Source organism: Eumetopias jubatus, unplaced genomic scaffold (genome assembly GCF_037043125.1).
Source record: "Eumetopias jubatus isolate StellerSeaLion01/CBP00866 unplaced genomic scaffold, mEumJub1_p1.0 scaffold_14, whole genome shotgun sequence".
In the NCBI taxonomy this organism is placed as follows: domain Eukaryota; kingdom Metazoa; phylum Chordata; class Mammalia; order Carnivora; family Otariidae; genus Eumetopias; species Eumetopias jubatus.
The window spans coordinates 94,982,621-95,008,809 of record NW_028274820.1 but is presented as its reverse complement, the minus strand read 5'-3'; the positions used below and the strand labels follow the sequence as shown (position 1 = coordinate 95,008,809).

General features: G+C 36.0%; 1 protein-coding gene across 5 annotated transcripts in view; it reads left to right on the top strand.

The window, feature by feature from the left end:
* BRAF (B-Raf proto-oncogene, serine/threonine kinase) overlaps nt 1–26,189 on the top strand; it is a 180,039-nt gene that overhangs the window by 87,291 nt on the left and 66,559 nt on the right. For all 5 annotated transcript variants that reach the window (XM_028106169.2, XM_028106168.2, XM_088018585.1 and 2 more), the window contains 2 exons: nt 921–1,022; nt 13,689–13,952. In XM_028106169.2, coding sequence (XP_027961970.1) covers nt 921–1,022; nt 13,689–13,952 — 366 coding nt within the window. The remainder of the gene's footprint in view (nt 1–920; nt 1,023–13,688; nt 13,953–26,189) is intronic.

Below are 26,189 nucleotides of genomic sequence, written 5' to 3'. Positions count from 1 at the left end.
TTTTAGAGAGAGAGACACAGACAATGTGGTGATTTTAAAGGGAGAGGAAAAAAGAAGAACTAGTTCTCAAACCGTTCAGTTAGAAAGAGTACATATAGACATCGAAGATCTGGAAATTGTTTGTCCTAAAATCATCCATGTTTGCCCACTGTTAGGTTGCTGTTGAAGCTTGAAGACCATTGAGATAAGCAGTGTCAAAATATTACAAAATGAATGTATCTATACTTAACCATTTTAAAGAAGTAAAATATGTATGTCTTGACATGGAAAGAATTTTGAGGCATGCTGTTCAGTGAAAAAAGCAAGTGTTAAAAATATATTTTATACTGAGGTTTCTAGAGGGGAGGAGGGTAGGGGGATGGGTTAGCCTGGTGATGGGTATTAAAGAGGGCACATTCTGCATGGAGCACTGGGTGTTATGAACAAACAATGAATCATGGAACACTACACCAAAACAAATTATGTAATATATGGTGATTAACATAACAATAAAAATTAAAAGATAAAAATATATTTTATATATAATACTTATGTTTTTGTATATTTTGTATGTGTATGTATTATGATATTTACTTGGATTAAAAGGAGATGTGGAAGGATGCATAACAAACTGTAAATAGCACTTAACATTTTTGGCAAGGGGTCCAGGAATGTGGGGAAGGTGAAAAAGAGGTTTTCATTATTTATTCTGAATACTTATCTATTACTTGAGTCTTTTACAGTTGAGAGTTTATTGTATTACTAGTGTAGAAAAGAGTTTTAAGATGTTTAATAATAAATGGGAAAAATTGCTATATTAAACAGGTCTCTAAGCCCTAAATTTCAAGGAATGCTGGCAGTTACTAAAATATTTTAATAAAAATATTTTAATAAAAATATTCTAATTCATTTTATTTATATTCTTTTAAAATATTTTTCAGGTGTGGAATATCAAACAAATGATTAAGTTGACACAGGAACATATAGAAGCCCTGTTGGACAAATTTGGTGGGGAGCATAATCCACCATCAATATATCTGGAGGTAAGCTATTGAGTATCATATCTGTTGTAATTTTGAAAATAAAAACATGAACTTATCACAAGCATTTGTACTGGTTATATTTCTCTTAGGAGATGAGATGAGAAAGGGGAAGGTGAATTACCTTTGTCTTTCTTATACTTCTTAATCTTGTTTCACTTGTTATAGTAATATGCAGTATTTTGTAATTTGGAAAAATGTCAAAACTAAAGGAGAAGTCATGTATAAACTTAAAAATATACCCTGGTGGAAAACTTATTTAAAAAAAGGGGGGGGGCGCCTGGGTGGCTCAGCCATTAAGCGTCTGCCTTCAGCTCAGGTCATGATCCCAGGGTCCTGCGATCAAGCCCTGCATCGGGCTCCCTGCTTGGCGAGAGGCCTGCTTCTCCCTCTTCCACCCCCTCCTGCTTATATTCCCTCTCTCACTGTGTCTCTCTCTGTCAAATAAATAAATACATCTCTTAAAAAATAAAAATAAAAAAATAGAGAGAAAGCATTCAGTTGTAGGGGTTAGGAAACTAGTTACCGTATTGGGAAATGGGGCGAATTTTATAAAATGTCTTTTTTCCTGTTAAAATATCTTTTTTCCAGAACAAATCCCCCCAAATTGGCTTTTGCTTTCTTAATAGATAAAATATATAATATTTAAATAGCTCAAAATTGCTTACCTTTACTGTTTAATTGTGCCTTTAGGTTTTTGTATCAAGCTTTGAGCATCATTGTAAATTTAGAGAGTAGTTAGTAATTGTTCTTAATCCTGTGAGGTAGTAGTTACTATTATACTCACAGGTAAGCTTTCTTGGCATCAGTTTCCTTCTTTAAGTCACTCGGGTTCCATGATGAGCATGCTGTCAGGGAATCCAGGTAGTTGGGCTTCACAGCCCACACTGCTCACCACTGCTCATACTGCCTGTCTCTGTAAAAGCTGGCTTCAGCTGTAATCACTAGTCATACAGGAATATAACCCTAAATTACAAATGATCAGGTTACCATTTGCCTTCAAATGCCAATGATTTTTAGGCATGGATTGATAGACTCCTAAACTAAATTTCCAATTTAATAATCTGATTGCTTTTAAAGGGCACGTTAAATCTTACAAGTTAAGTTTGCATTTCTAAAATAAATTTGGAAGTTTGAAAATCATCACTAATAAACTGTTGTCTTCTTCATATGGCTTATCCCAGAGCACACTGCCAGGTACCAGTACTAGGACTAGAATTCATACCTCTGAAGACTAGTGTACTTCCTAATATTCCATGCTGATTTACTTTTATGTCTGAGGAGGACAAGAACAGGAGTCATAAGGAGGCAGAGTTCTGGTGAAAATAGTAATTCTTGGGGCGCCGGGGTGGCTCAGTCGTTAAGTGTCTGCCTTCGGCTCAGGTCATGATCCCAGGGTCCTGGGATCGAGCCCTGCATCGGGTTCCCTGCTCAGTGGGAAGCCTGCTTCTCCCTTTCCCACTCCCCCTGCTTGTGTTCCCTCTCTCACTGTGTCTCTCTCTGTCAAATAAATAAATAAAATCTTTAAAAAAAAAGAGGGGCGCCTGGGTGGCTCAGTCATTAGGCGCTGCCTTCGTCTCAGGTCATGATCCCAGGGGTCCTGGGATCAAGCCCCGCATAGGGCTCCCTGCTCAGTGGGAAGCCTGTTTCTCCCTCTCCCACTCCCCCTGCTTGTGTTCACTGGCTCGCTATGTCTCTTTCTGTCAAATAAATAAAATCTTAAAAAAAGAGAGAGAGAAAAGAAAATAGTAATTCTTTGTTAATTAGAACTAGACAACTTAACCAGCATTTTTTCTGCTAGCCACTTCTATGTCTTGGGAGACTTTCCCCCACGCTTAGTTGTAATACATTTACATCAATAACTGTGTTTGAGTATAGCAGGGATTCGCTGCCTCCTCCACACTCACACTCTTCAGGCTTTTTACTGTTCAAATTACATCTAACTAGGATAATATACAGCAGACCATACCTCACAGATTATATCATTAGCATGTAGATCTGCATTCTCAGGGACAAACACTACACAATTTCCCTGTAGAAAGCACTATAATATAGTGGTTAAGGTGAACCTTGGAGTCACACAGGCCCTATGTTTGAATCTTAAGCTGTGTCTTAGTTTCTGCAGATAGGTTACCCAACCTTCCTATTACCTCACCTCATTGGTGAAATGGGAATACTATCACACATGTAGTAATTGAAGGTTTCATTAAGTTTATAATTATGAAATAGCATCATTCTTGACACATATTGAGTGCTCCATAAATTTTTGAATTAGAGACAATAAACATGGAACTTACATCACATGATATACTATGAAGAGGAGCCTGCCTTGCAATGACAGTATTTTTCCCTGGGGAAGGTTGGCAAGGCCCAGGGAAAAGACTTTTGGGTACTGAAACATGAAGGCCCTTCAGTGAAAAATCAAGTCTCTTAGTTATCCACTGAGACCCACCATTCTGGTTTCTTTATGAACTTGACTACCCAGATAAATGGTATTGTACAGTATTTGTCGTTTTGTGACTAGCTTATTTCATTTAGCATAATGTCTTCAAGGTCCATCTGTGTTGTAGCATGGGTTAAAATTTCTTTGCTAATTAAGGCTAAATAATATTGTACATTTTGTTTATCCGTTCATCTATCAATGGATACCATCAGTGGTTGGTCGTTTTTACCTTTTTGTTGTCATGAGTAATGCTGATTTTACTCCTTTTGACTATATACCCAGAAGTGGAATTACCGGATCATGTGGTAATTCTATGTTTAATTTTTTAAAGAATTGCCGTACTGGTGTTCCACAGCAGCTGCCTTTTTCATTCCTGTTAGCAATACACAGGAGCTCCCATTACTCCACATCCTTGCCAACACTTTCTCTTTCCGTGTGTGTGTGTGTGTGTGTGTGTGTGTGTGTGTGTGTGTAATGGCCATCCTAATGAGTGTGAAGTGGTATCTTGTGGTTTTGATTTGTATTTCCCAGATGACTAATGATGTTGAGCATCTTTTCATGTGCTTATTGGCCATTCGTGTTTCTTCTGTGGAGAAATGTCTATTTAAGTCTCACCCATTTTTAATTGGGTTGTTTATTTTGTTGTTGAGTTGTAGGAGTTATTTATATATTCTGAGTATCAGTCCTAATTAGATACACGATTTGCAAATATTTTCTTCTAATCCACAGGTTCCCTTTTCACTCTGTTTATTATGTTTTGTGCAGTTTTTTTTTATTTTGATGACGTCTAACTTACCTATTTTTCCTCTTATTGCCTGTGCTTTTGGTGTCATATCCAAGAAATCATTATCAGATCCAGTGTCATGAAGCTTTTTTTCTCTTGTCTTCTAAGATACATAATTACAACTTTAGCCCTTATGTTGAGGTCTTTGATCCATTTTGAGTTAATTTTTCTGTATGGTATAAGGTAAGAGTTCAGCTTCAGTCTTTTGCAGGTGTATATCCAGTTTTCCCAGCCCCATTTGTTGAGAAGACTGTCCTTTGTATAGAAAGTTTGACGTGCCCTTGTCAATAATCATTTGACCATGTATGTGAGAATTAATTTCTGGGCTCTTTTCTTTTCCACCAGTGTTTATGTCCAATGTTATGCCATTTTATACTATACCCGTTTGATTACTGTAGCTTTGTAATAAGTTTTGAAATCAGGAATTGTGAGACCTCCAGCTTTGTTTTCCTTTTCAGGATTATTTTGGCTATTCAGTATCCTTTGAGATTTCATAAGAACTTCAGGGTAGATTTTTCTGTTTCTGAAACACATTGGGATTTTGATAGGGATTACATTGACTTCACAGATGCTTGGGTAGTATTCACATCTTAAAAGCTCTTAAGTCTTAAATATAAATGGATAGCTAAGAATAAGCGGATATTGGAAGAAAGCTTATAACAGGAAAGATAATAGCAAAAATGGCCAAAAGAAACTCAGAAACAGTGCAGTGAAGATGAAAACCTGAAAATAACTATAATTAACATCAGAGATAAGACAGTCTGTTCTTGTTTCATGGCTGTTCTAAAACAAGTCTCAATGGAGCACAAGAAAGAGCTCTTGGTATTAAAATAATTAAAATAGTATAAAAGTTCAGCAGAAAATGTAAATATATGTGTATATGTCTCTGCATATAAATAAATGTTATAAAGTTAAGGAAATCTCTAGAAAGCAGAATAAAAACACAGATGGAAAATATTAGAGGAAAGATGAGAAAAATTAGAGAATAAATCTAGGAGATCTATAAACATTACAAATGCTTTTAGCTATAGAAAAATAAAAAGCAATCACAAGTTGCCCAAACAAATAGGAGTTTTATTTTCCCCTCCTATAACAAGAAGCATGGAGGTAAATTAATTTAACATTGGTTCTACATCTCAAAGTTGTCACATGCTGGGGTGGATCTCTACAGTCCTTTTGGCTTTTCGGTCATGACTGCAACAGATCTGTGTGTTCTCATAGGACACCTCAAAACACGATGCCGGGATCACAGAGGCTCTCTTGTGTACTGAGCTCTTAAAGAAATTATTCCCTCCAAATCCCCTACAAGTCTTTTCCTTTACATCTCATCGAGTGGGATGGGGTCACATATATCCCTACACCAGGACTGTGTTTACATTTCTTGAAATAAGAGGCTAAAAAGTGAAGTTTTTCCAGTGTTCGCAATTTGGCTTCAGATTGGTTTGAGACTGATAAGTAGGAGTTAGGCTGGTTATTTCAATTCATACCATTTCAACATAGGACATAATGTTTCCTATATGTTTGATGTTTACCTATGCCTGCATCTCTTCCTTGTAGCAGAACAGAGTGAATTAGGTTCTGTCACCATCAGAAATCCTCTTTTCTTTTTTCTTTGTACTAATTTATTTTAAAACTTTTAAGTTGTTCTAGATTTTCTCTTACTGACATGAATAATAATTAAAATTCTGTTGATTCCCTTGATGATAACTATAGTGAAATGAGCTGTAGTACTGTGTAAAGAATTTCAAATTTGTCTTTTTAATCTTTGATTCCCTTTTTAAATAATCATCCAGAGGAAGAAAAGATAAGTTATTTCCCAGAATTTTTTCTTTTTCTCCCAATTTTTCTCTCTTCACTCATCCAACAAATTACTTGAATGACTTCTGTGTTTAAGATATAATGCTAGATGCTCTTCTAGTAGTAGATTCTTCTTTTTGGACCTGATATATATTGGATTCCAGAAGTGAAGGAATGGTGTTTCTGGAATTACCCTACTTATCTAGTGTTACACACTGAGTCCTAGCTACCACAGAATTTACATATGTGCTAGGGTTCCCTGCAGACAGACAGATGATAACTGTAGGAGCTCCTAACATTTATTGAGTACTTGCTATGTACCAGACACTGTTCCAGGCATATAGTAGATCATTTAATCCTCAACCTACCCTATGAGTTATACTTCCTATTCTCATTTTCATTTTATAAAGATGAAGAAACTCAGGCACAGAGAAGTTTAATAACTTGGTTAAGGCTACACAGTTAGTAAATGGTATAGTCAAACTTTGAATCTAGACATTCTGAATTCAGATTCTGCTCTTAACTGCTATATCATTATTATGATGCTGCCTTTTTGATCTTTAGTCTGTGTAGAATCCAGGATAATGCAGAGAAATTTTGTTAAAACAAATGAAAATACTGGAAGCAAGGTGCTTCCTGTGGAATGCAGAGCAGTTCATTAAATACCATTTTGGGTAGTCTGCAGGATTTCATTGTGTCTTGTAAGATGAAGTTTAGTAAGAATAAATTTAATGAGCTAATGATAAAAAAAAATTTAGGGTGCCTAGGTGGCTCATTTGGGTAAGCATCTTTGGCTCTGGTCATGATCCCGGGGCCCTGGGATTGAGTCCCAGGTTTGGTGCCCTGCTCAGCAGAGAGTCTGCTTCTCCCCCTCCGCCTGTGATCGATCTCTCTCTCTCTCAAATAAAATCTTTAAAAGAATAATTTTATTTCACTGCTTTTTCCCATTTGTTTAAAGTAGATCCATAGATAGTTTTCCTTCCATTCTTAATTGAGAAATGATTCACATACTGTAAGATTTTTATTTTAAAGTGTACCACTCAGTGGTTTTTTAGTATATGCACAAAGTTGTGCAATCATCATCAATTCCATCACTAATTCCAAAATACTAGAAAAAGAAACCCTTTACCCATTAGCAGTCATTCCCTTCAGCCCCTGGCAACCACTGATCTGCTTTGTATTTCTATAGATTTGCCTTTTTGGATAATTCATGTATGTAATGGGATCATACGTGATGTGGCATTTTGTGACAGGCTGCTTTCACTTAGCATAATGTTTTCAAAATTCATCCATGTTGTAGCATGTAGCATTCAGTGTAGCATTCATTCCTTTTTATTCCATCATATGGATATACAGATTTTGTTTATCCATTTATCAGTTGTTGGACATTTGGGTTTCTTCTTTTTGGCTGTCATGAATAAAGGTATTATGAACATTAATATATAAGTTTTTGTGTAACATATGTTTTCAATTGTCTTGGTTATATGCCTAGGGATGGAATTGCTGTGTCCTGTAGTAACTCAGTGTTTTAACTCTTTGAGGAACTACCAGACTATTCCAAGGTGGCTACTTCATTTTACATTCCCGCCAGAAGTGTATGAGGGTTTAACTTTCTCCACATCAGTACCAACAATTATTTTGCTTCATTTTTTTAAATTTGTTTGTTTGTTTTTTGAATAGTCATGCTAGTAGTTGTAAACCGGTATCCCATTGTGGTTTTGGTTTGCAGTTCCCTGATAACGAAAGATGTTAAGCATCTTTTTTTTTTTTTTAAGATTTTATTTGTCAGAGAGAGAGCGCAAGCAGGGGGAGCAGCAGGTAGAGGGAGAAGCAGACTTCCTCCTGAGCAGGAAGCCTGATGTGGGACTTGATCCCAGGACCCTGGGATCATGACCTGAGCCGAAGGCAGACACTTAACAGACTGAGCCACCCAGCCATCCCTTTAAGCATCTTTTTCATGTGCTTGTTAGCTATTTCTGTGTCTTCTTGGGAAAAATATCAATTCATATTTTTTGCCCATTTTTTAAACTGGGTTATTGTTGAGTTGTGAGAGTTCTTTGTATATTCTAGATAATAGAACTTTATCAGATATGATTTGTAAATATTTTCTCCTATTCTGTGGGATTTATTTTTCATTCTTTTGGCCGTGTCTTTTGAAGTACAAAAGTTTTAATTTTGAGAAGTGTAGTTTTTCTATTTTTTCTTTGGTTGTTGTGCTTTTAGTGTATTACATCAAGAAATTATTGCCTGATCTGGCATCATGATGCTTTACTCCTGTGTTTTCTTCTAAGAGCTTTGTAGTTTTAGCTGTTAATTTTATGTGTATGGTTGATCCATTTTGAGTTAATTTTTGAATATAATGTTAGGTAGTAGTCTGACTTTATTCTTCTGCATGTAGATATTCAGTGGTACCAGCACCATTGTCGAAAATCGGTTAGCCATAAATGTAAGGCTTTGTTTCTGGACTCTCATTTCTATTGTGTTGTTCTGTGTGTGTATCCTTATTCCAATATACATGTCTTGATTACTGTAGCTTTATTGTAACTTTTGAAATGAAGAAATTAAATCCTCCAACTTTGTTCTTTTTCAAGATTATTTTGGGTATTCTGAGTACCCTGCACTTACATAAGAATTTTAAGATCAGCTTGCCCATTTCTGCAGAAAAGCCACTGGGATTTTGATAAAGATTGCAGTGAATCCGTAGATCAGTTTGGGGGAATATTGTTATCTTAATGTTATTAAGTGTTCTTGTATTCTTTTACTTATTTAATTTTATTATAATAATAATAATTATTATTTTAGAGAGCAGGAGCAGGTTTGGGCATGAGGGATAGAGAGAGAGGGAGAGAGAATCTTAAGTAGTCTCCACACCGAGCATGGAACCCGACACAGGACTGTCTCACAACACTGAGATCATGACCTGAGCTGAAACCAGGAGTCTGACGCTTAACCCTCTGAGCCACCCAGATGCCCCTGTACTCTTTTATTTAATTTGGAGACATTTGACATGATCTGTGCCTTCAACTAGCTTATAATTTAGTAGAGTCATCTTAAAAACTCAGCTAAGTAATATAGTGATAACAGTAGTAAACATAACAAGAATTACTAGTTCTACTTATTATTACTAATAAGAATATTTATTGGGCTTTTGCTATATGGTAGTCTCTGTAATAACTTCTTTTATTTGTATTATCTCATTTAATCCTCACAAAATTTCTTCATAAATAAGAACGAAATAGTCATATAAAGAAGAACGTGATAATATTCTAAAGGAGGTGAAGACAAAGAATACCCCTTGGGTTTTATCAGGCAGAGCTTTGAATTGGACTTTGAAAAATAAGTAGGATTTTTTTTTTTTTTAAGATTTACTGTTTCTTTATTTGAGAGAGAGCTTGCGAGAGAGTGTGAGTGGGGGGAGGGGCAGAGGGAGAGAATCCGCAAGTAGACTCCCCTCTGAGCGCGGAGCCTGACATGGGGCTCAATCCCAAGAGCCATGAGATCATGACCTGATCCAAAAGCAGGAGTCTTGACGCTTAACTGACTGAGCCACCCAGGCACCTCGAAAAATAAGTAGGATTTTGATGAGAAAGAACAGGGTTTTGGGAAAGCTGCATCCTGAAAAAGTATCTAGATCTGCAACTTCTTGAAGAACGACAAGAATTTGTTGATGGCAGTAGTGGTAGCTGAGGCGTGCATTTATGTGGGAAGACGTGTTCACATTTGCTGTGTAAGGAAACAGAGGAAAAGGTTGGAAGACGTAAGAGAAAATGGGGATTACAGTGTACCAGCGCCTGAGGCCCTAAACACTCAGTGCCAACACTAAATTGAGAACAGAAGAGGGATGGGGAAAGGTGTGGAGAATTGCTTAGACAAAGAAAAGAAGAGGAAGCTCTTATTTAATGGCTTTGATCTTTAGTGTAAATTTGAAGTTAATGCTTTTTTCTGAGTGAATTAAACATTGAGGGATGAAGGTAAGGAACCAAAGCAGCATAGAAAAGGTTGGAGTAAGTATTGTGAAAAACGTAGTATGATGATATTTAAAATAAGTAAAATTTTTCAGGTAGTAGTGTGAAGGACTTACTTCCATGAATTGATGATGGAACTAATTGGCTTTGTTTTACTACTACCTTCTTCAGCAGTGTGTAGTAACCTGAGAGAAAGAATGGAATAATTAAATGGTAGGGTTTACTCAATATTTGTATTTGACAAACAAGTTGGTAAAAGAATAAGAATTAGCCAGAGAATCAGAGATGTTACTAGTGGCATTATTGAAATGGTGAGTCACAAAGTAGGGGAGTTAAGACAGTGAATGCCCAAATCTAAGAAACTTGAAGGGATTAATGTTGCTCATGAACAGATTAATGTAGTGAGATGGAAACTTAAGAAGGTGTGCTCAGGGACAAAGGAAGTTACAATTTGAAATCTTGTCATCATTTGGAACTAGTGGATCTGAAAGGTAGAGTGAAGATAAATACCTTTAGAGATAAGAGATTTAGAGAACTTCAAGACAGGAGTGTTGAAAGAGTAATCCACACTGAATGCAGCAAGAATAATGGGAAGAAATGAGCCACGCCAGGTACAAGTGCCTTGATAGATTTCACCTGTGAGGATGGAGGGAGGTGGAATAAGAACGGAAAGGAAGAGCTGTTGATAATGCAGTGAAATAGTTTGTAATCCCCAATAGAGGGAACAGTCTCCTTTCAAAAATTAAGACTAACATTTGATAAATAACATTCTGAGAGTTTATTTTTTACATGCATTACTTTTCCTAAGACTAATTTTGTGTAGTAAATGTACTGGTCCAGATGATAGTAAATACGATTTGATCTATGCAGGAGGTAATTTTTATATCTTAGACGGCATGTATATGTTCTTCTAAGGGTAGGAATTGTATCCGTCTTTATTTTTGTAGTTTGAGGCCCAGACAGTGCGAGGCACATGTATGTTCACTATATATTAATTGACTTTTTTTTTTTTGAGAGAGAGGGAGAGAGCATGAGTGTGGGGGGAGGGGGCAAAGGGAGAGGGAAAGAGAATCCTGAGTGGAAATCCTTGACCTGAGCAGAAATCAAGAGTGGACACTTAACCAACTGAGCTACCCAGGTGCTCCTTAATTGACTGATTTTAAATTAGGCTTAAAAAGTGGATCATATTGAAAGAGATGCCCTTAAGTAATTAGATCTTAGAACTGAAAACTAAATCAAAATACAGCTTAGAAAATTTTGAATTGATTTGGTTATAATGCCCTGAAATGCTATGAAACATTTCCAGAATCAGGGTAGGGTAGCTAGCAGGCTAAAGGAGAGGGCATTTTGATGTACTTTAGGCCCTTAACCTCAGTGGCTCAGTTTAGTATTATTCCTCCTTTTTTCTGCAATTACATTTTAAGGTCTAGCATAGCAAGTGCAGTGGTCTTTATTGAAATAAAATTTCTCCCTTGCTTGTGGAATGAAATTCAGGCTTCATAGCATGGTATATACACACTCTGCAAGCTGGTCCCTTACCCACTTTTCCAGTCTTATTATTTGCTTCCCTGTATTGCTGTTTTGCATTTAAATACCACAAGCATATATTGATCCCTTGCTATGTCCCAGATATTAAATAGCATTCAGCTATACTCGTCTGTAGTTTTCCCTCTATGCCTTGAAATTCCATACCTCTTTTTCTTTTAAGATTTTATTTGAGAGCAGGAGGTGGGGGGAGAGGAGCAGAAAGAGAGGAACCAGCAGACTGCGCACTGAGTATGGAGCCTGACACAGGGCTCGATCCCAAGACTCTGAGATCATGACCTGAGCCGAAATCAAGAGCTGGACGCTTAACTGACTGAGCTACCCAGGCGCCCCAAAATTTCCTACCTCTTTATTTTATGGCAGAATTTCTCCTGTACACAGTACTCTCTTCTCCCCACTTAACTCCATCTAAGTGCTAACATTTTAAGGCCCTTTCCCTCCTCATTCTGCCTTCGGCTCAGGTCATGATCCCAGGGTCCTGGGATCGAGCCCCGCATCGGGCTTCCTGCTCGACAGGAGGCCTGCTTCCCCCTCTCCCGCTCCCACTGCTTGTGTTCCTGCTCTCGCTGTATGTTTGTGTCTTTCTATGTCAATTAAATAAATGAAATCTTTTAAAAAAAGTTCTTTGTTTATTTCTCATGTACAGCACTTAAACAAATGAAAATACATCCACCTACTTCTCTGCAGCCCAATAATAAACTCTTTGAGTGATAGGAAATGCCATTTTAAAATCTATGATTCCCCCTTGTAGGCTTTTATAAATGTTTGTAGCTACTGCCTCTATGTATGGTGGTGGACAGAAATGGTGTCCTATGGTGTGGGGGAGAGTGATTACCACTGCCTTAAAGAACCATGGACATATATATTCCAATTCATTCCATCTCTTCACTTTCAAAATTACTCTGTTTGCAAATTTTTTTTTAAGATTTTATGTATTTATTTCACAGAAGAGATAGAGACAGCGAGAGAGGGAACATAAGAAGGGGGAGTGGGAGAGGGAGAAACAGTCTTCCTGCCGAGCAGGGAGCCCAATGCGGGGCTCAATCCCAGGACCTTGGGATCATGACCTGAGCCAAAAGCAGACACTTAACAACTGAGCCACCCAGGCCCCCCTGTTTTCAAAATTTTGTTACTTTTAGAATATGATATCTTACATGGTCATTTGACTTTATAGCTTTAGTCAAATGAAACTTGTAGAAAGAAACCATGATGGATAATGGCCCCAGAATTTCTTTTTTTTTTTTTTTTGCTTTTTTTTTAAGATTTTATTTATTTATTTGACAGAGAGAGAGAGCAAGAGTGGGAACACAAGCAGGGGGCGTGGGAGAGGGAGAAGCAGGCTTCCCGCGGAGCAGGGAGCCCGATGCGGGGCTCGATCCCAGGACCCTGGGATCATGACCTGAGCCCAAGGCAGACACTTAACGACTGAGCCACCCAGGCGCCCCCCAGAATTTCTTGACTGCAGGTTGTAAACCACCTTTTCAGATAAAATTTTGTTCTCTAAGCAGTATTTGATGGGATCGTCAGAGACCCATAGTGAGGAGAATAAAGCATTTTAACTAATAGCTATTTCAGAAAGAAGCTGGCGGTTATACATCTTTTAAGTAATGGTGAGATCTGACACTATACCTGAGTCTTATTTTTTTGACAAATCTCTTTTAAGACCTCATCTCCTTTTCAACCTCTCTTTCTGTTCTTTGGAGGGGAGAAAGCTATGACACTTTATATGCCTACATGTTTTCTGGAAAAAAATAAATTTTTAATAGAGATTGTACTTACCCTTGATGTAGTATATAGTATTTTATTTTATGTTAGATAAGTGGTTTGGAAGGTAAATTGCAGTATGACCAGAACATTCTAAATACTGTATTTTTAAATTAACGTTCATGGCTATTCTAGACATTTATGTTTTTGTCAGTTTCTCAGTGCAGTGTAGTATCTTATCACAAAAGATTTATCAATTTAAAAGTATAAGTATTAATTTACAGTACTTTTAGCATTTATTTTGTAACTTCTAACTTAAAACCCTATTAGCTAGATTATAAAGAGATTATAACCAAACTTAAATTTCTTATTTCCTTTTGTTACTGTCAGGAAAAAGTCCAGCTTCAACATAAGTCTGCTTTATTTTATAGGCCTATGAAGAATACACCAGCAAGCTAGATGCCCTCCAACAGCGAGAACAACAGTTATTGGAATCCCTGGGGAATGGAACTGATTTTTCTGTTTCTAGCTCTGCATCAACGGACACTGTTACATCTTCTTCCTCTTCCAGCCTTTCAGTGCTACCTTCATCTCTTTCAGTTTTTCAAAATCCCACAGATGTATCACGGAGCAATCCCAAGTCACCACAAAAACCTATCGTTAGAGTCTTCTTGCCCAATAAACAGAGGACAGTGGTGAGTCAGCTTTTAATGTCATCATTGCTTTTTCTTTGTGTTTTTCAGAAATAGTAGTTGTTGAAACTGAAATATGTTACCACTCCATACTCCATGGTCATGCAAATGGAAGCATCCATTTCAAACAGGAGTGAAAAAGACATAATTATTTGGTGCCACTGTCTGTGTTTCTTAACTGGAACAAATTGTATTGTGTTTAGTGATTTGTATACTTTAAGTTTTTAGTTAATTTGGTAGATAGGTTATAAAATTAACATTTTATAACCTATCTACCAAACTTGAACCACACTCAAGTCTAAGTACGAGTTTAGAATCAAAAAGAATTTCAAGACTTGAGCTTGTTTGTTGTTTAACATCTCAGGTCAGCTTTGTTCTTTGCCCTTGAGAAATCCCTATTTGGACTTTTTATCAAATGTTGGATTTTTAGTGTGCTTGATATTTTTTCTCTGTCTATGTAACTTTTGTTAATGGTAAGTATTACCAATGGAACAGACTACTGTGTGAGTAATATTTAAAGCAGGGAAATCTGCACAGTTTTATGGGTGGTCTGTAATCCTTGAGTGCAACAAGTACTATCATTGGCTTTAATAATAATGCACCTGTATACATCACTACTTTTTAAAAATGTATATGGTTATTTTTGAAATTAATAAAAAACCTTTTCATTTCCAAATACAAGTGAAATCAAAGTAGTTTTAATTTTTTTTCCCTCACACAGCATTAGTATTAATTCTGGATTGTCTTGGAAAAAGTGCTACAGTGGCCTCCAGAGAGGTCAGTTTGTCACCTTGTGCAACAAAGGGATGTGAGTGTCAGTGTATGGGGATGCAAGACTAGGCCTTTGGCCAGTGTCACAAAGGGTAGTTGGAACTCAGATCCTCACATAAAGCTGAGCCTTTGAATGGTTTTACCTTCAGCAAAAGGGTAAACTAGAAGAAAATATCTACTCAGCATACGTAAATAACAATGAAATTTGTTTGTCTTCACCAGCAGTCCAGATAAAGATTAATGTTTCCCTTGAATTCTTAATTATAGGCCTGTCCTCATCATGGTGTGGGCTTCATATTTATGGGCGCTGTCCAGGAACTTTAAACCCAACAACTGGTCCTGGAGAGGTAATAGCAGTCAGGCAGTAGGCAGAAGCAAATGCAGAATCTCTTTGGCCTATCTAGAGCTCATGGAACCCACATAGATAATGCCCACTGATAAGCTCAAAATCCCATGTTATAAAATACACAAGGAAAGAGCTTATCAGTGCATTAGAAGACTTAAGAACAACAGGACTCCTAAGAAGGAACCAAATAGAGCTTCTAGGTGGTCCTAAAATTTTAAACTCAGTGGATGACTGTTATCATCTCTGAAGTTATCTAGCTAAAGACAATTCTGTTGTTAAGCTTCTGAACCTTCCATTTTACAAGAAACACAGGGGATAAAGGAAAAAGTTAAGTGCCATGAAGAAACAAACAGGTTCAGAATTTGGACATTCTATAAGAGAGATGGATGGCCTGGACTCAATGTCACAAAGGACAAAAAAGATTGGAGATTATTCTACACTAAACAAGACTAAAGAGATGTAAACAAATGCAGTGTGTGATCCTAACTTGGGACTAGAAGGGGGAAGAGCTATAAAAGGCATTTTGTGATGGGAAATGCTGAATGTTGATTAAATATATTATTATGGAATTACTAATTTTCCTAGTCTGATACCAGGAACGTAACTATGTAGAGGAATGTCTTTATTCTTAGGAAATACCTTTTTTGGCATTTAGGCATAAATTGTCATGACACCTACAACTTTTTCCATCCTCTTTTTTGAAATAAAACTTAAAGTATACAAATCTCAAGTATACAGCTGAGTGACCTTCTACATATGTAACTGCCACAGAAATCAAGATATTGAACATTTCTAGCGCTTGAGAAAGGTTCTCCAAACCCATTCCAATTCAGTAATCACTTTCAAGAGTAACCACTATTATGACTCCTTTCTCAATCAGTCAAACTTCATTTCAAATGGTAAGATGGAAAACAAAACGTTAGAGAAAATAAATATGAAAAAAATTTAGAATCTAAGTAGAGAGAATTTGGATGTTAATTGTATCATTCCTTCTAATTTTCTGTGAGTGAAATTTTTCTTAATAGAGTTGGAAAAATTCAAACAACTTAGACCAAAGGAAAAATAGAAAGTTCAAAAGAAATAGTTGCGGGCGCCTGGGTGGCTCAGATGGTTAAGCGTCTGCCTTCAGTTCAGGTCATGATCCCAGGGTCCTGGGATCGAGTCCCACATCAGGCTCCCTGCTCCTTGGGAGCCTGCTTCTCCCTCTGCTTCTCTCTCTCTCTCTCTCTGTCTCTCATGAATAAATAAATAAAAAATCTTTAAAAGAAATAGTTGCCACTAGGTAAAAAAACCTAACAAATATAAATTGATACTGATTTGAGGACATAGCAAGGTGACTTTAAATAAAACCTCAGTATGTCAAATAATTACATCATATTACAGAAGAGGTATCGAAGTGCTAAATAAAAATTAGAATATTTTAAAAAACTAAGTGGATGAGGTAAAAAGTAGATTAGAGGGAGAATTAGTAAATTCTAAAAGAAGGAAAGAGAGTAAAAAAAAATTAAAAACCTGTAACAGAGAGGATAAGAGATATGAAAGATGGAATGAACAGTTTCATTATATGCCTCAGAGGAGTTCCAGAAAGTGAGACTAGAAGTAAAGGAGTAGAGCAAAATTCAAAGAAATGATGGCTATCATTTGTGAAAGATATAAATCTAAAGATTTAGGAAACAAAGGCCCTAAATTGTATAAATAATTTTCAATATAATTATTAGATACAATAAAATGAAAGGATAGTATTTTAAAACCAGGGAAAAAATTATCTTTAAAAAATTCTCAATTAGATTATCAAAAAATTTTCATTGTAGCAGCTGTAGAAGCCAGAAGACAATAGACTAGTGTACTCAGAATGCTGAGAAATGTCTGTAAGTTGCTTAGATAAAGTATGAGTTGAAAGTACAATAAAGGCCTTTCCAGATGAGAATTTACCTTTCCCAGGCTCTGCTGGAAGGAACTACCCAAAAATTAATTTAGAAAGAAAGTTGAATACAGAGGAAGGAATGAAAAGTAACATATTCATGAATTGGACTTCACTGAAATTAAAAACTTACACTCTTCAAAAGACAGTGTTAAGAGAATAAAAAGACAAACCACAGACTAGTCTTTGCAAAACATACACCTGATTCAAGACATGTATCCAGAGCATACAAAGAGCTCTTAGAACTTAGGAAAGCAAATAACTCAAAAAATAAGGAAAAGATTTGAACAGATACTTCACCAGAGATGTAGATAGTAGATAAATACACTAGAAGATGCTCAACATCATTAGTTACTGGGGAAATGCAAAATAAAGGCACAAGGATAACCCCGTATACCTACTAGAATGGCTAAAATGAAAGAGAGGCCGTACCAACTATTTGCGAGAATGTGGAATAACTGGAATTTTCATTCATTGCTGGTGGGACTGTATAATGGTACAGTCACTTTGTAAAACAGTTTGGTAGTTTTATTTAATACAGTTCCTCTTTTTAAAATACTGTATTTATTTATTTGACAGAGAAAGAGAGCACACCGAAGCAAGGGGAGCGGGAGAGGGAGAAACAGGCTCCCCACTGAGCAGGGAGTCCGATATGGGACTCCATCCCAGGACCCTGGAATCATGACCTGAGCCGAAAGTAGACACTTAACCGACTGAGCCACCCAGGATCCCTACAGTTCCTTTTAAAATCCCAACAGCATTTTTTGCAGAAATAGAAAAATCCATCCTGAACTTAATGTGGAGGCTTAAGGAAAAGAGAAAAGTTGGAATTCCATCTCACACTTCCTGATCTCAAAACTACTACAAACCTACAGAATGGCATAGACATAGAGACATATAGATCAGTGAAATAGAGTCCAGAAATAAATTCTTATGTATATGGTCAAGGGATCTAACAAGGGTACCACAAAAAGGACAGTCTCTTCAACAAATGATGCTGGGAAACCTGGATGTGCACATGCAAAACAATGAAGTTGGACCCTTACCTTACATTATATGCAAAGTTCTCTCAAAATGGATCAAAGATATAAATGTAAGAGCTGAAACTATAAAACCCTTAGAATAAAACATAGAGGAAGAGCCTCACAACACTGGATTTGGCAGTAGTTTCTTAGATATGACACCAAAAGCCACAGGCAACATACATAAAAATAGAGAAATAGGACTATATGATAACTAGAAACTATGTGAATCAAAGAACACAAATCAGGATGCCTGGGTGGCTCAGTCGGTTAAATGTTTGCCTCTGGCTGAGGTCATGATCCCAGGGTCCTGGAATTGAGTCCTTCATTGGGCTTCTTGCTCAGTGGGGAGCCTGCTTCTTCCTCTGCTTGCTCTGCCTGCCACTCCCCGTTTGTGGTCTCTCTCTCTCTGACATAAATTAAAAAAAAAAAAAAAAAAAACATAACCATCTGAGTGAATAAGACAACTTATAGAATGGGAGGAAATATTTGCAAGTCATATCTGTGATAAAAGGCTAATATTCAGAATGTATTTTATTTATTTATTTTTAAAGATTTTATTTATTTTTTGACAGAGACAGTGAGAAAGGGAACACAAGCAGGGGGAGTGGAAGAGGGAGAAGCAGGCTTCCTGCCGAACAGGGAGCCGGTTGTGGGGCTTGATGCCATGACCCTGGGATCATGACCTGAGCCAAAGACAAATGCTTAACGACTGAGCCACCCAGGTGTCCCTAGAACGTATTTTTAAAAACTCATACAACTCAAATAAAAAACAAAACAAAACAAAACAAAAAACCTAAACAACCTGATTAAGAAAAGGGGAGAGAACTTGAATAGATATTTCTCCAAGGAAGATATACAGATGGCTAACAAACACATGAAAAGATTCTCAACAGTAATCATTAGAAATATGTAAATCAAAGCCACATAAGCTACCACCTCACACCCATTAGAATAGCTACTGTCAAGAAAGAAAAAAAGAAAGGGAGGGAGGGAAGAAAAGAAAAAGAGAAGGAAAGAGGAAAGAATGAATAGCACATTGGCAGGGATGTAGAGAAATTGGAACCCTTGTGCATTGCTAGTGGGAATATAAAATGGTGTGACTACTATGGAAAACAGTATGATGGTTCCTCAAAAAACTAAGAATAGAATTATCATGTTATCCTACAATTCTGCTTCTGAATATATACCCAAATGAATTGGAAGGGTTTCAAAGAGATTATTTATACACCATATTTATAGCATCTTTATTCATAATAACCAAAAATGTGTAATCAACCCATGTCCATCAGCAGATGCATGAATAAACAAAATGTGATATATGCATACAATGAAATATTCAACTCTAAAAAGGAAATTCTGGTACATTGTACAGCATTGATGAATCTTGAGTCACAAAAAGACAAATACTGTATTATTCCACTTATTTGAGTTACCTAGAGTAGTCAAATTCATAGAAACAGAAAATAGGATAGTGGTTGCAAAGTGTGGGGGTGGGGGAGAATGGGGAGTTGTTCTTTAATGGTCATAGAGTTTCAGTTTTTCAAAATGAAAAAAGTCAAGGCCATTGGTTACACAATGTGAATGTACTTAACATAGCTAACTGTGTACTAAAAATGGTTAAGATGTTAAATTTTATGTTAAATTTATTTCACCACAATTAAAAAAAAGTATGGCAATTTTGTAAAAAGTTAAGCATACACCTAGTATATGATCCAGCCATTCTACTTCTAGGTATTTACCCAAAAGAAGATAAAGCATATGTCCATACAAAGATTTGTACAGATTTGTTCTTAGCCCCAAATGTTCATCAACAGATGGTTAAGCGAGTTGTGGTATATCCATAAAATGGAATACCATGTGGTACACAGGAATACACTACTGATAGACACAACATAGATAAATCTCAAAATAATCATGCTAAGTGAAAGCCAGACAAAAATGAATATGTATTTTATACTTTTATAAAATTCTAGAAAATGCAAACTGTTCTATAGTGACAGTGTTAGATCAGTATTTGCCTGGGCCTGGGCCTGGGGCAGGAGGGAGGAATTACACAGGAGTGCAAAGAAACTTTGAGAAGGTATAATGGGGTACATTAGATGATTTCATGGATATATACATAATGTCAAATTGTATCAGACAATATACTTAATGTAGTTTATTGTAGGTCAGCTATACCTCAAATATCTTTTTTTAAAAAAGGAATGAAGGGGGCACCTAGCTGGCTCAGTTGGAAGAACATGTGACTCTTGATCTCAAGGTCGAGTTCGAGCCCCGTGTTGGATGTAGAGATTACTTAAATAAATAAAACTTAAAAAAAAAAAAGAAGAGCTGTTAGTAACCAAAAGAAAATTGGTAGGGCTATCTAAGTATTATTTGAAATAGACCTTTAAAGAGAGAAAGAAGTGTTAAGGATGAGGAGGATCATGCTCTGGCAGGAGAAAAAGACTAACCTTTTACCTTAAATCTTTTTTTCACAGAGCTGTTTCTTCTGTTTAAAATTATTGTTTAGAGTGGTTGTATCCAACTTTAGCCATTTTTCATGATGGATAGTTAATACTGTAATATACATTTAAATACCTGTGTCCTGAAACACTGTGGGAAATTTTTATGTTAGATACCTAGAAATAATTATTGAATAAAGTATGCATTAGTATACACTCTGAATAGTGTATGAGACTTACTTTTACCATGAGACCTTGGCCAACACTGAATGTTAAAATTTAGAAGATATTATTGATCTAATAAAATTTAAAGTATTTTAAGCCTGAGATACCCACATTCATGTATACTTTTCAATACATAAATCATCCAACAAAAGGTTAACAAAGAAATTAACAAAAGGCTAACAAAGAAAGTATTAGACTAACCCAATTACCCTGAAACACAGCTTGTCCTAAGCCTGGCTTTTGGAATTCATAATTTAAAAGAATTTTTTTATAGACTAAGACTTAATTCACACATTATACAATTGATTCATTCAAAGGGTGCAATCCAGTGATTTTTAGTCTATTCATAGAGTCACACAAATGTCATCTCAATCAATTTAAGAACTTTTTTAGCACTCCAGGGGCGCCTGGGTAGCTCAGTCGTTAAAGCTTCTGCCTTCGGTTCAGGTCACGATCCCAGGGTCCTGGGATCGAGCCCCGCATCAGGCTCCCTGCTCAGCAAGAAGCCTGCTTCTCCCTCTCCCACTCCCTCTGCTTGTGTTTCCTCTCGCGCTGTGTCTCTGTCTGTCAGATACATAAATAAAATCTTTAAAAAAAAAAAAAAACTCTTTCAGCACTCCAAAAAAGAAACCCTATATACATTAGAAGTCACTTAACCATTTCTCCCCAATCTTCCCAGTCCTAGGTAACAAGTTACTTCCTTTTATCTCTATAGATTTGCCTATTCCGGACATTCCATGTAAATGGAATTGTGGAATGTGTGGTCTTTTGTGACTGGCTTCTTTTACTTAGCATGTTTCCAGTGTTCATCCATGTTATAGTGTGATTCAGTCCTTCATGCCTTTTTATGGTCAAATGATATCCTATTGTTTGTATATACTCCATTTTATTTATCCATCCTAAGTGTTGTTTCCACTTTTTGGCTATTGTGAATAATGCTGCTATGAACATTCATGTACAAGTTTTTGTGTGGACATATGTTTTCATTTTTGTTTGGTATATGTCTATAGTAATCTTTTGAGGAACAGCCAGAATGTATTCCAAAACAGCTGTAGCATTTTACTTTCTCAACAGTACTGTATGAGGGTTTTAGTTTCTCCATCCACTCACCAGCATGTTTACTGTCTTTTTGATTATAGCCGTTCTAGTCTGTGTGAAGTGGCGTCTCATTGTGGTTTTGATTTGTATTTCCCCTGATGGCTAATGATATTAAGCATTTTTTCATGTGCTTATTGGCTTTCTGTATCTTTTTTGGAGAAAGAAATTTCTTTTATAAATAGTTTTACATGGCATGCAGAGACAAAATAAAATATGATAGGTCTGAGATAAGAATAATTGTAAGAGCTGATGAGCAATGTTCTAATAATAGAAATTGGATAAAAAAGAGAAAATAGCCAGGATTATTTCTTCTAGAGATAGCAAAAAGTACACGTTCTAAGACTATATATATTTTAGAAGGAGAAAGAGAAGTGGAGATTATAGGAATAAAACTGAATGCGTTTCAGGTTTGAAAAGAGAACTATATTAAGACAAGTAAGCCTGAGATTAGAAAGTAAAAGTAAGGTAGACTAAATGAGAGGATTATAATACAGGCATATGATAGTGGCTAGCTATTAGAAGTTTTCTTTTATGACTGTAAACCAGTACTAAACAAAAAACCATGCTTATCATTTTTCAAAGCAAGGTATTTAAAAATTGGTAACTTTGGTCACCAATTCAGCATTTGGAAAAGAATGTTCATAAGGTTTTTAAAATATTTTTATTTAGAAAATGTATTTATATGGAAAAGTATAAAGGACAGTATATTAAAATCTGTGTTTAGTCACCTCCAGTGAACAAATAGGAGTGTTTGTTATATATCCTTCATACTGCACACACATACGCAAATGTGGTTCCCTTTACCAGTCCCATTCCTCTCATAAACATCCACATCCCACCATGTTGCCCAAGAAGCAGCCATTCGATAAATGTGGGCTACATTAATTCTTATACTTTACTAAATATATATATATCTATAAGTATTTTTAAAGTTTATGGTAGTATACTAGGGATACCGGGGTGGCTCAGTCGGTCAAGCATCTGCCTTCAGCTCAGGTCATGATCCCGCGGTCCTGGGTTCGAGTCCCACATTGCGTTCCCTGCTCAGCAGGGAGCCTGCTTCTCCCTCTCCCTCTGCCTGCCACTCCCCCTGCCTGTGCTCTCTCTCTCTGACAAATAAATAAAATCTTTAAAAAAATAAAATAAAATTTACAGTAGGATGATACTATATGTAATGTTCAACATCTTATCTTTTTTATTCAAAATTATAATTTCAAGGTATACATATGTACATGTTGATACATATAGATCTTACTCTTTGAATTTAACTTTTTATTTTTGAAGATTTTATTTATTTATTTGTCAAAGAGAGAGTGAGAGAGCAGGAGTCCTGCATATGTCTCCCTGCTCAGTGGGGCATCTACTTCTCCCTCTGACCCTCTCCCCTCTCGTTTTTTCTGTTTCTTACTCTCTCTCACTCAGATAAATAAATCTTTTAAAAAATAAAATAAAATTGCTTTTACATTACGAAGTTTTTATAGTATAGTGAGCCTCTTTTTACTTTAATAAGACCATGTTGTAAGCGGATGATAGGAGGTTTTTCCTTGAAAACCGAATCGGTGGAACAGTCCTGGAAAAGGCTTTGACATCAGGATAAATTATTATAAAATCAGGAAGCTATAAATTTAGATTTATGTTCAAAACCCATATATTGGCATCTGTAGTTTGTGCTGGTTTATACAAGAAGATCTTAGGGTATCATGAAGTTAAACTACCAAATTTAAGAGAATTTAAACTACCAAATTAATCTACTAGCTCAAATAATATGTAATAATTTTGGTGGTCACCCGAATTTTAATGGCTGCTCTTTTAAGAAGGTCTTTAAGTTTTAAGAAAACCTTTTATTGAAAATTTTAAGCATATACAAAAGTAGAGTAGTGTAGTGAGCCATCATGAACCCATTGATAAAAGATGGTTTATATTCACTATAAAAACTGTTGGACAAAAGTTTAGACTAATACATTTTGTTTTGGTCTAAATTTTCCTTTGCAATTACATCGACTCTAGCTCTTTATTAAGATAGTATGCTTATTTTAAAAAATTTTATAGGGAAAAAATGTTCCTGCTTTGATAACCTAATCAGGGACACTTAATTTTGGAATTTGGAGAAGATGCATACACCTGGTTCTTTTGAAAATATCTTTTCAGTCTTTTCAGCCTATAAATAGGAGACAAACCTCTCCTCCCCTTTTCTTTTCAATCAGGTAATTCTTTCATGTGGTACTTATATAAAGAAATCTTGTTTCTACCCTGTTTCTATATTCTATACATCCAGGTTCCCCTGAATCTTTTAGGTCACTATTTTTCTTTGGGGTGTGTGTGTATATTTTCTGGGTTGGTTTTTTGTTTCGTTTTTTTAATGTAGCTACAAGCAAATATAAAAATATATTTTTTTATTTCCCCACTCCTCTTTGTGTACACAAGCCATCATACCGTATATATCATTCTGTATTTTAATGTTTATGTAACCACCCTGGAAATGTTCCATTTCCATATACAGAGAACTTTTAAATACTCTTTTTATAGCTATAGATTTCAATGTATAGATATACTGTAGTTTACCAGAATACTGTAGTTATACCAAAAATATGCTTGGCTGGATCAAAGGGAAATTTATATGTGTAATTCTGAAAGATGCTTTGAAATTTTGCTTCATAGATCTTACTTAATTTTGCACTGCCACCAGCAATGTATGAGATGCCTATTTACCATAGCCTAATCAACAGAACATGCTGTCAAGCTTTTGGATTTTTGCCAGTCTGATAAATGAAGCATATTTTGTTTTCAAGTTTGAATTTGTTTTGCTCCTAATGAGGTTGACCACCTTTTCCTGTTTGAACACCATTTCTGTTTCCATTTGTGTGAACTGTCTTTCATATCCTTTGCCCATTTTTTTATTGGTTGTTGGTCTTAATCTCAAATTTTCAGCTCTTTATATATTAGGAAGATTACCTGCATGTTAAATGAGTTGCAGATAGTTTTTATCAGTTTGCTTTCATCTTATGACTTTGCTTTTAAGTTACAAATATATTTCTTCACAGTTTGTACTTGTCTTTAGACTGCTTATAGTTTGTTTTGCCGTGTAAAAGGTTCTTAGTTTTATGTAGTTGAACTTAACATTTTTTCTTTTATGGCAGATTTTTCATTATAATTATAAAGGCCTTCTTGAGGTTATAAAGGATTTTGCCGTGTTTCCTTCCAGTACTTTTATGGTTCATTCGTTCCTTTCTTCTTGCAACATTTAAATCTTTGATTCATTTGGAGTTTACCCTAGTATACGGTATGAAGTATGAATGAATCTTTTTTCCTAGATTAGTTCCAACTGTCTCAACATGGACATCTTTCCTATTTCAGATGCTGCCTTTCTTTTATTCTAATTTCCTTTATATATTAAGAGTTTATTTTGTTTGTTCCGTTGGTCTGTTGAACTGGCACTATCAATGAAGGAGCGAATAGTTTAAAAAAATGAACCTACAGTAGTGGAATAAAGAAGGACTGACTGATGACTTTCCCTTATTGATAAGAGTGGAAGGTATTTTGTATGCTGATGAAATATACATACACTTTGGAATTAAGCATAAGGGAGCATACCTATATTAGAAGACACATGACAGGAGTACATGAGGGAAATTACAAAAGAAACTGAAGGGTGTGGTAGATAGCCACGGTTCACTCATGACTTTATATGCCACGTTATAGAATTTTAAATTTTCCCTATAAGGAACTGGAAAATTTTGAGGAAAATTTGAATTTGGCCTATAAATAATGAAAAATTTGAGCAGACTAATGAAATATAAAATTACATTTTAGAATGGAGTTCCAAATCTCAGTTTGGTGGGCTTCTCAACAGTTGATACATGAGCTTCAGGTTCTGTGAACCCTCTGAAATTTTATGTTTCAGAGAGAGCATCTATGACTTTCATCAGATTTTCAGAAGTCTTTTTTTTTTTAGAGGCAGAGGTGGGGCAGAGGGAGAGAGAAGAATCTTTTTTATTTTTAAGATTTTATTTATTTATTTGACACAGAGAGAGAGAGACAGAGAGGGAACACCAGCAGGGGGAGTGGGGGAGGGAGAAGCAGGCTTCCTGCTGAGCAGGGAGCCCAATACAGGCTCAATCCCAGGACCCTGAGATCATGACCTGAGCCAAAGTCAAGAATCAGAAGCTTAACCAACTGAGCCACCCAGGCACTCCAAATTCTCAGAAGTCTTTGACACACACACAAGTTAAGAATACCTTCTTTCGAAAGATTCCTCTGGTGACATGGGATTGGGCTTAAAACTAAAGATAAGGTTGCTAATCAAGAAGTTTTTGTGTAAAGTATGCGGAATATGAGTAGCAGAGGGTAAAAGTGAACTTTCCCTCTGTTCATTATTTCTGGAAGGTACAGCCAGTTTTTACTATTTGCAGT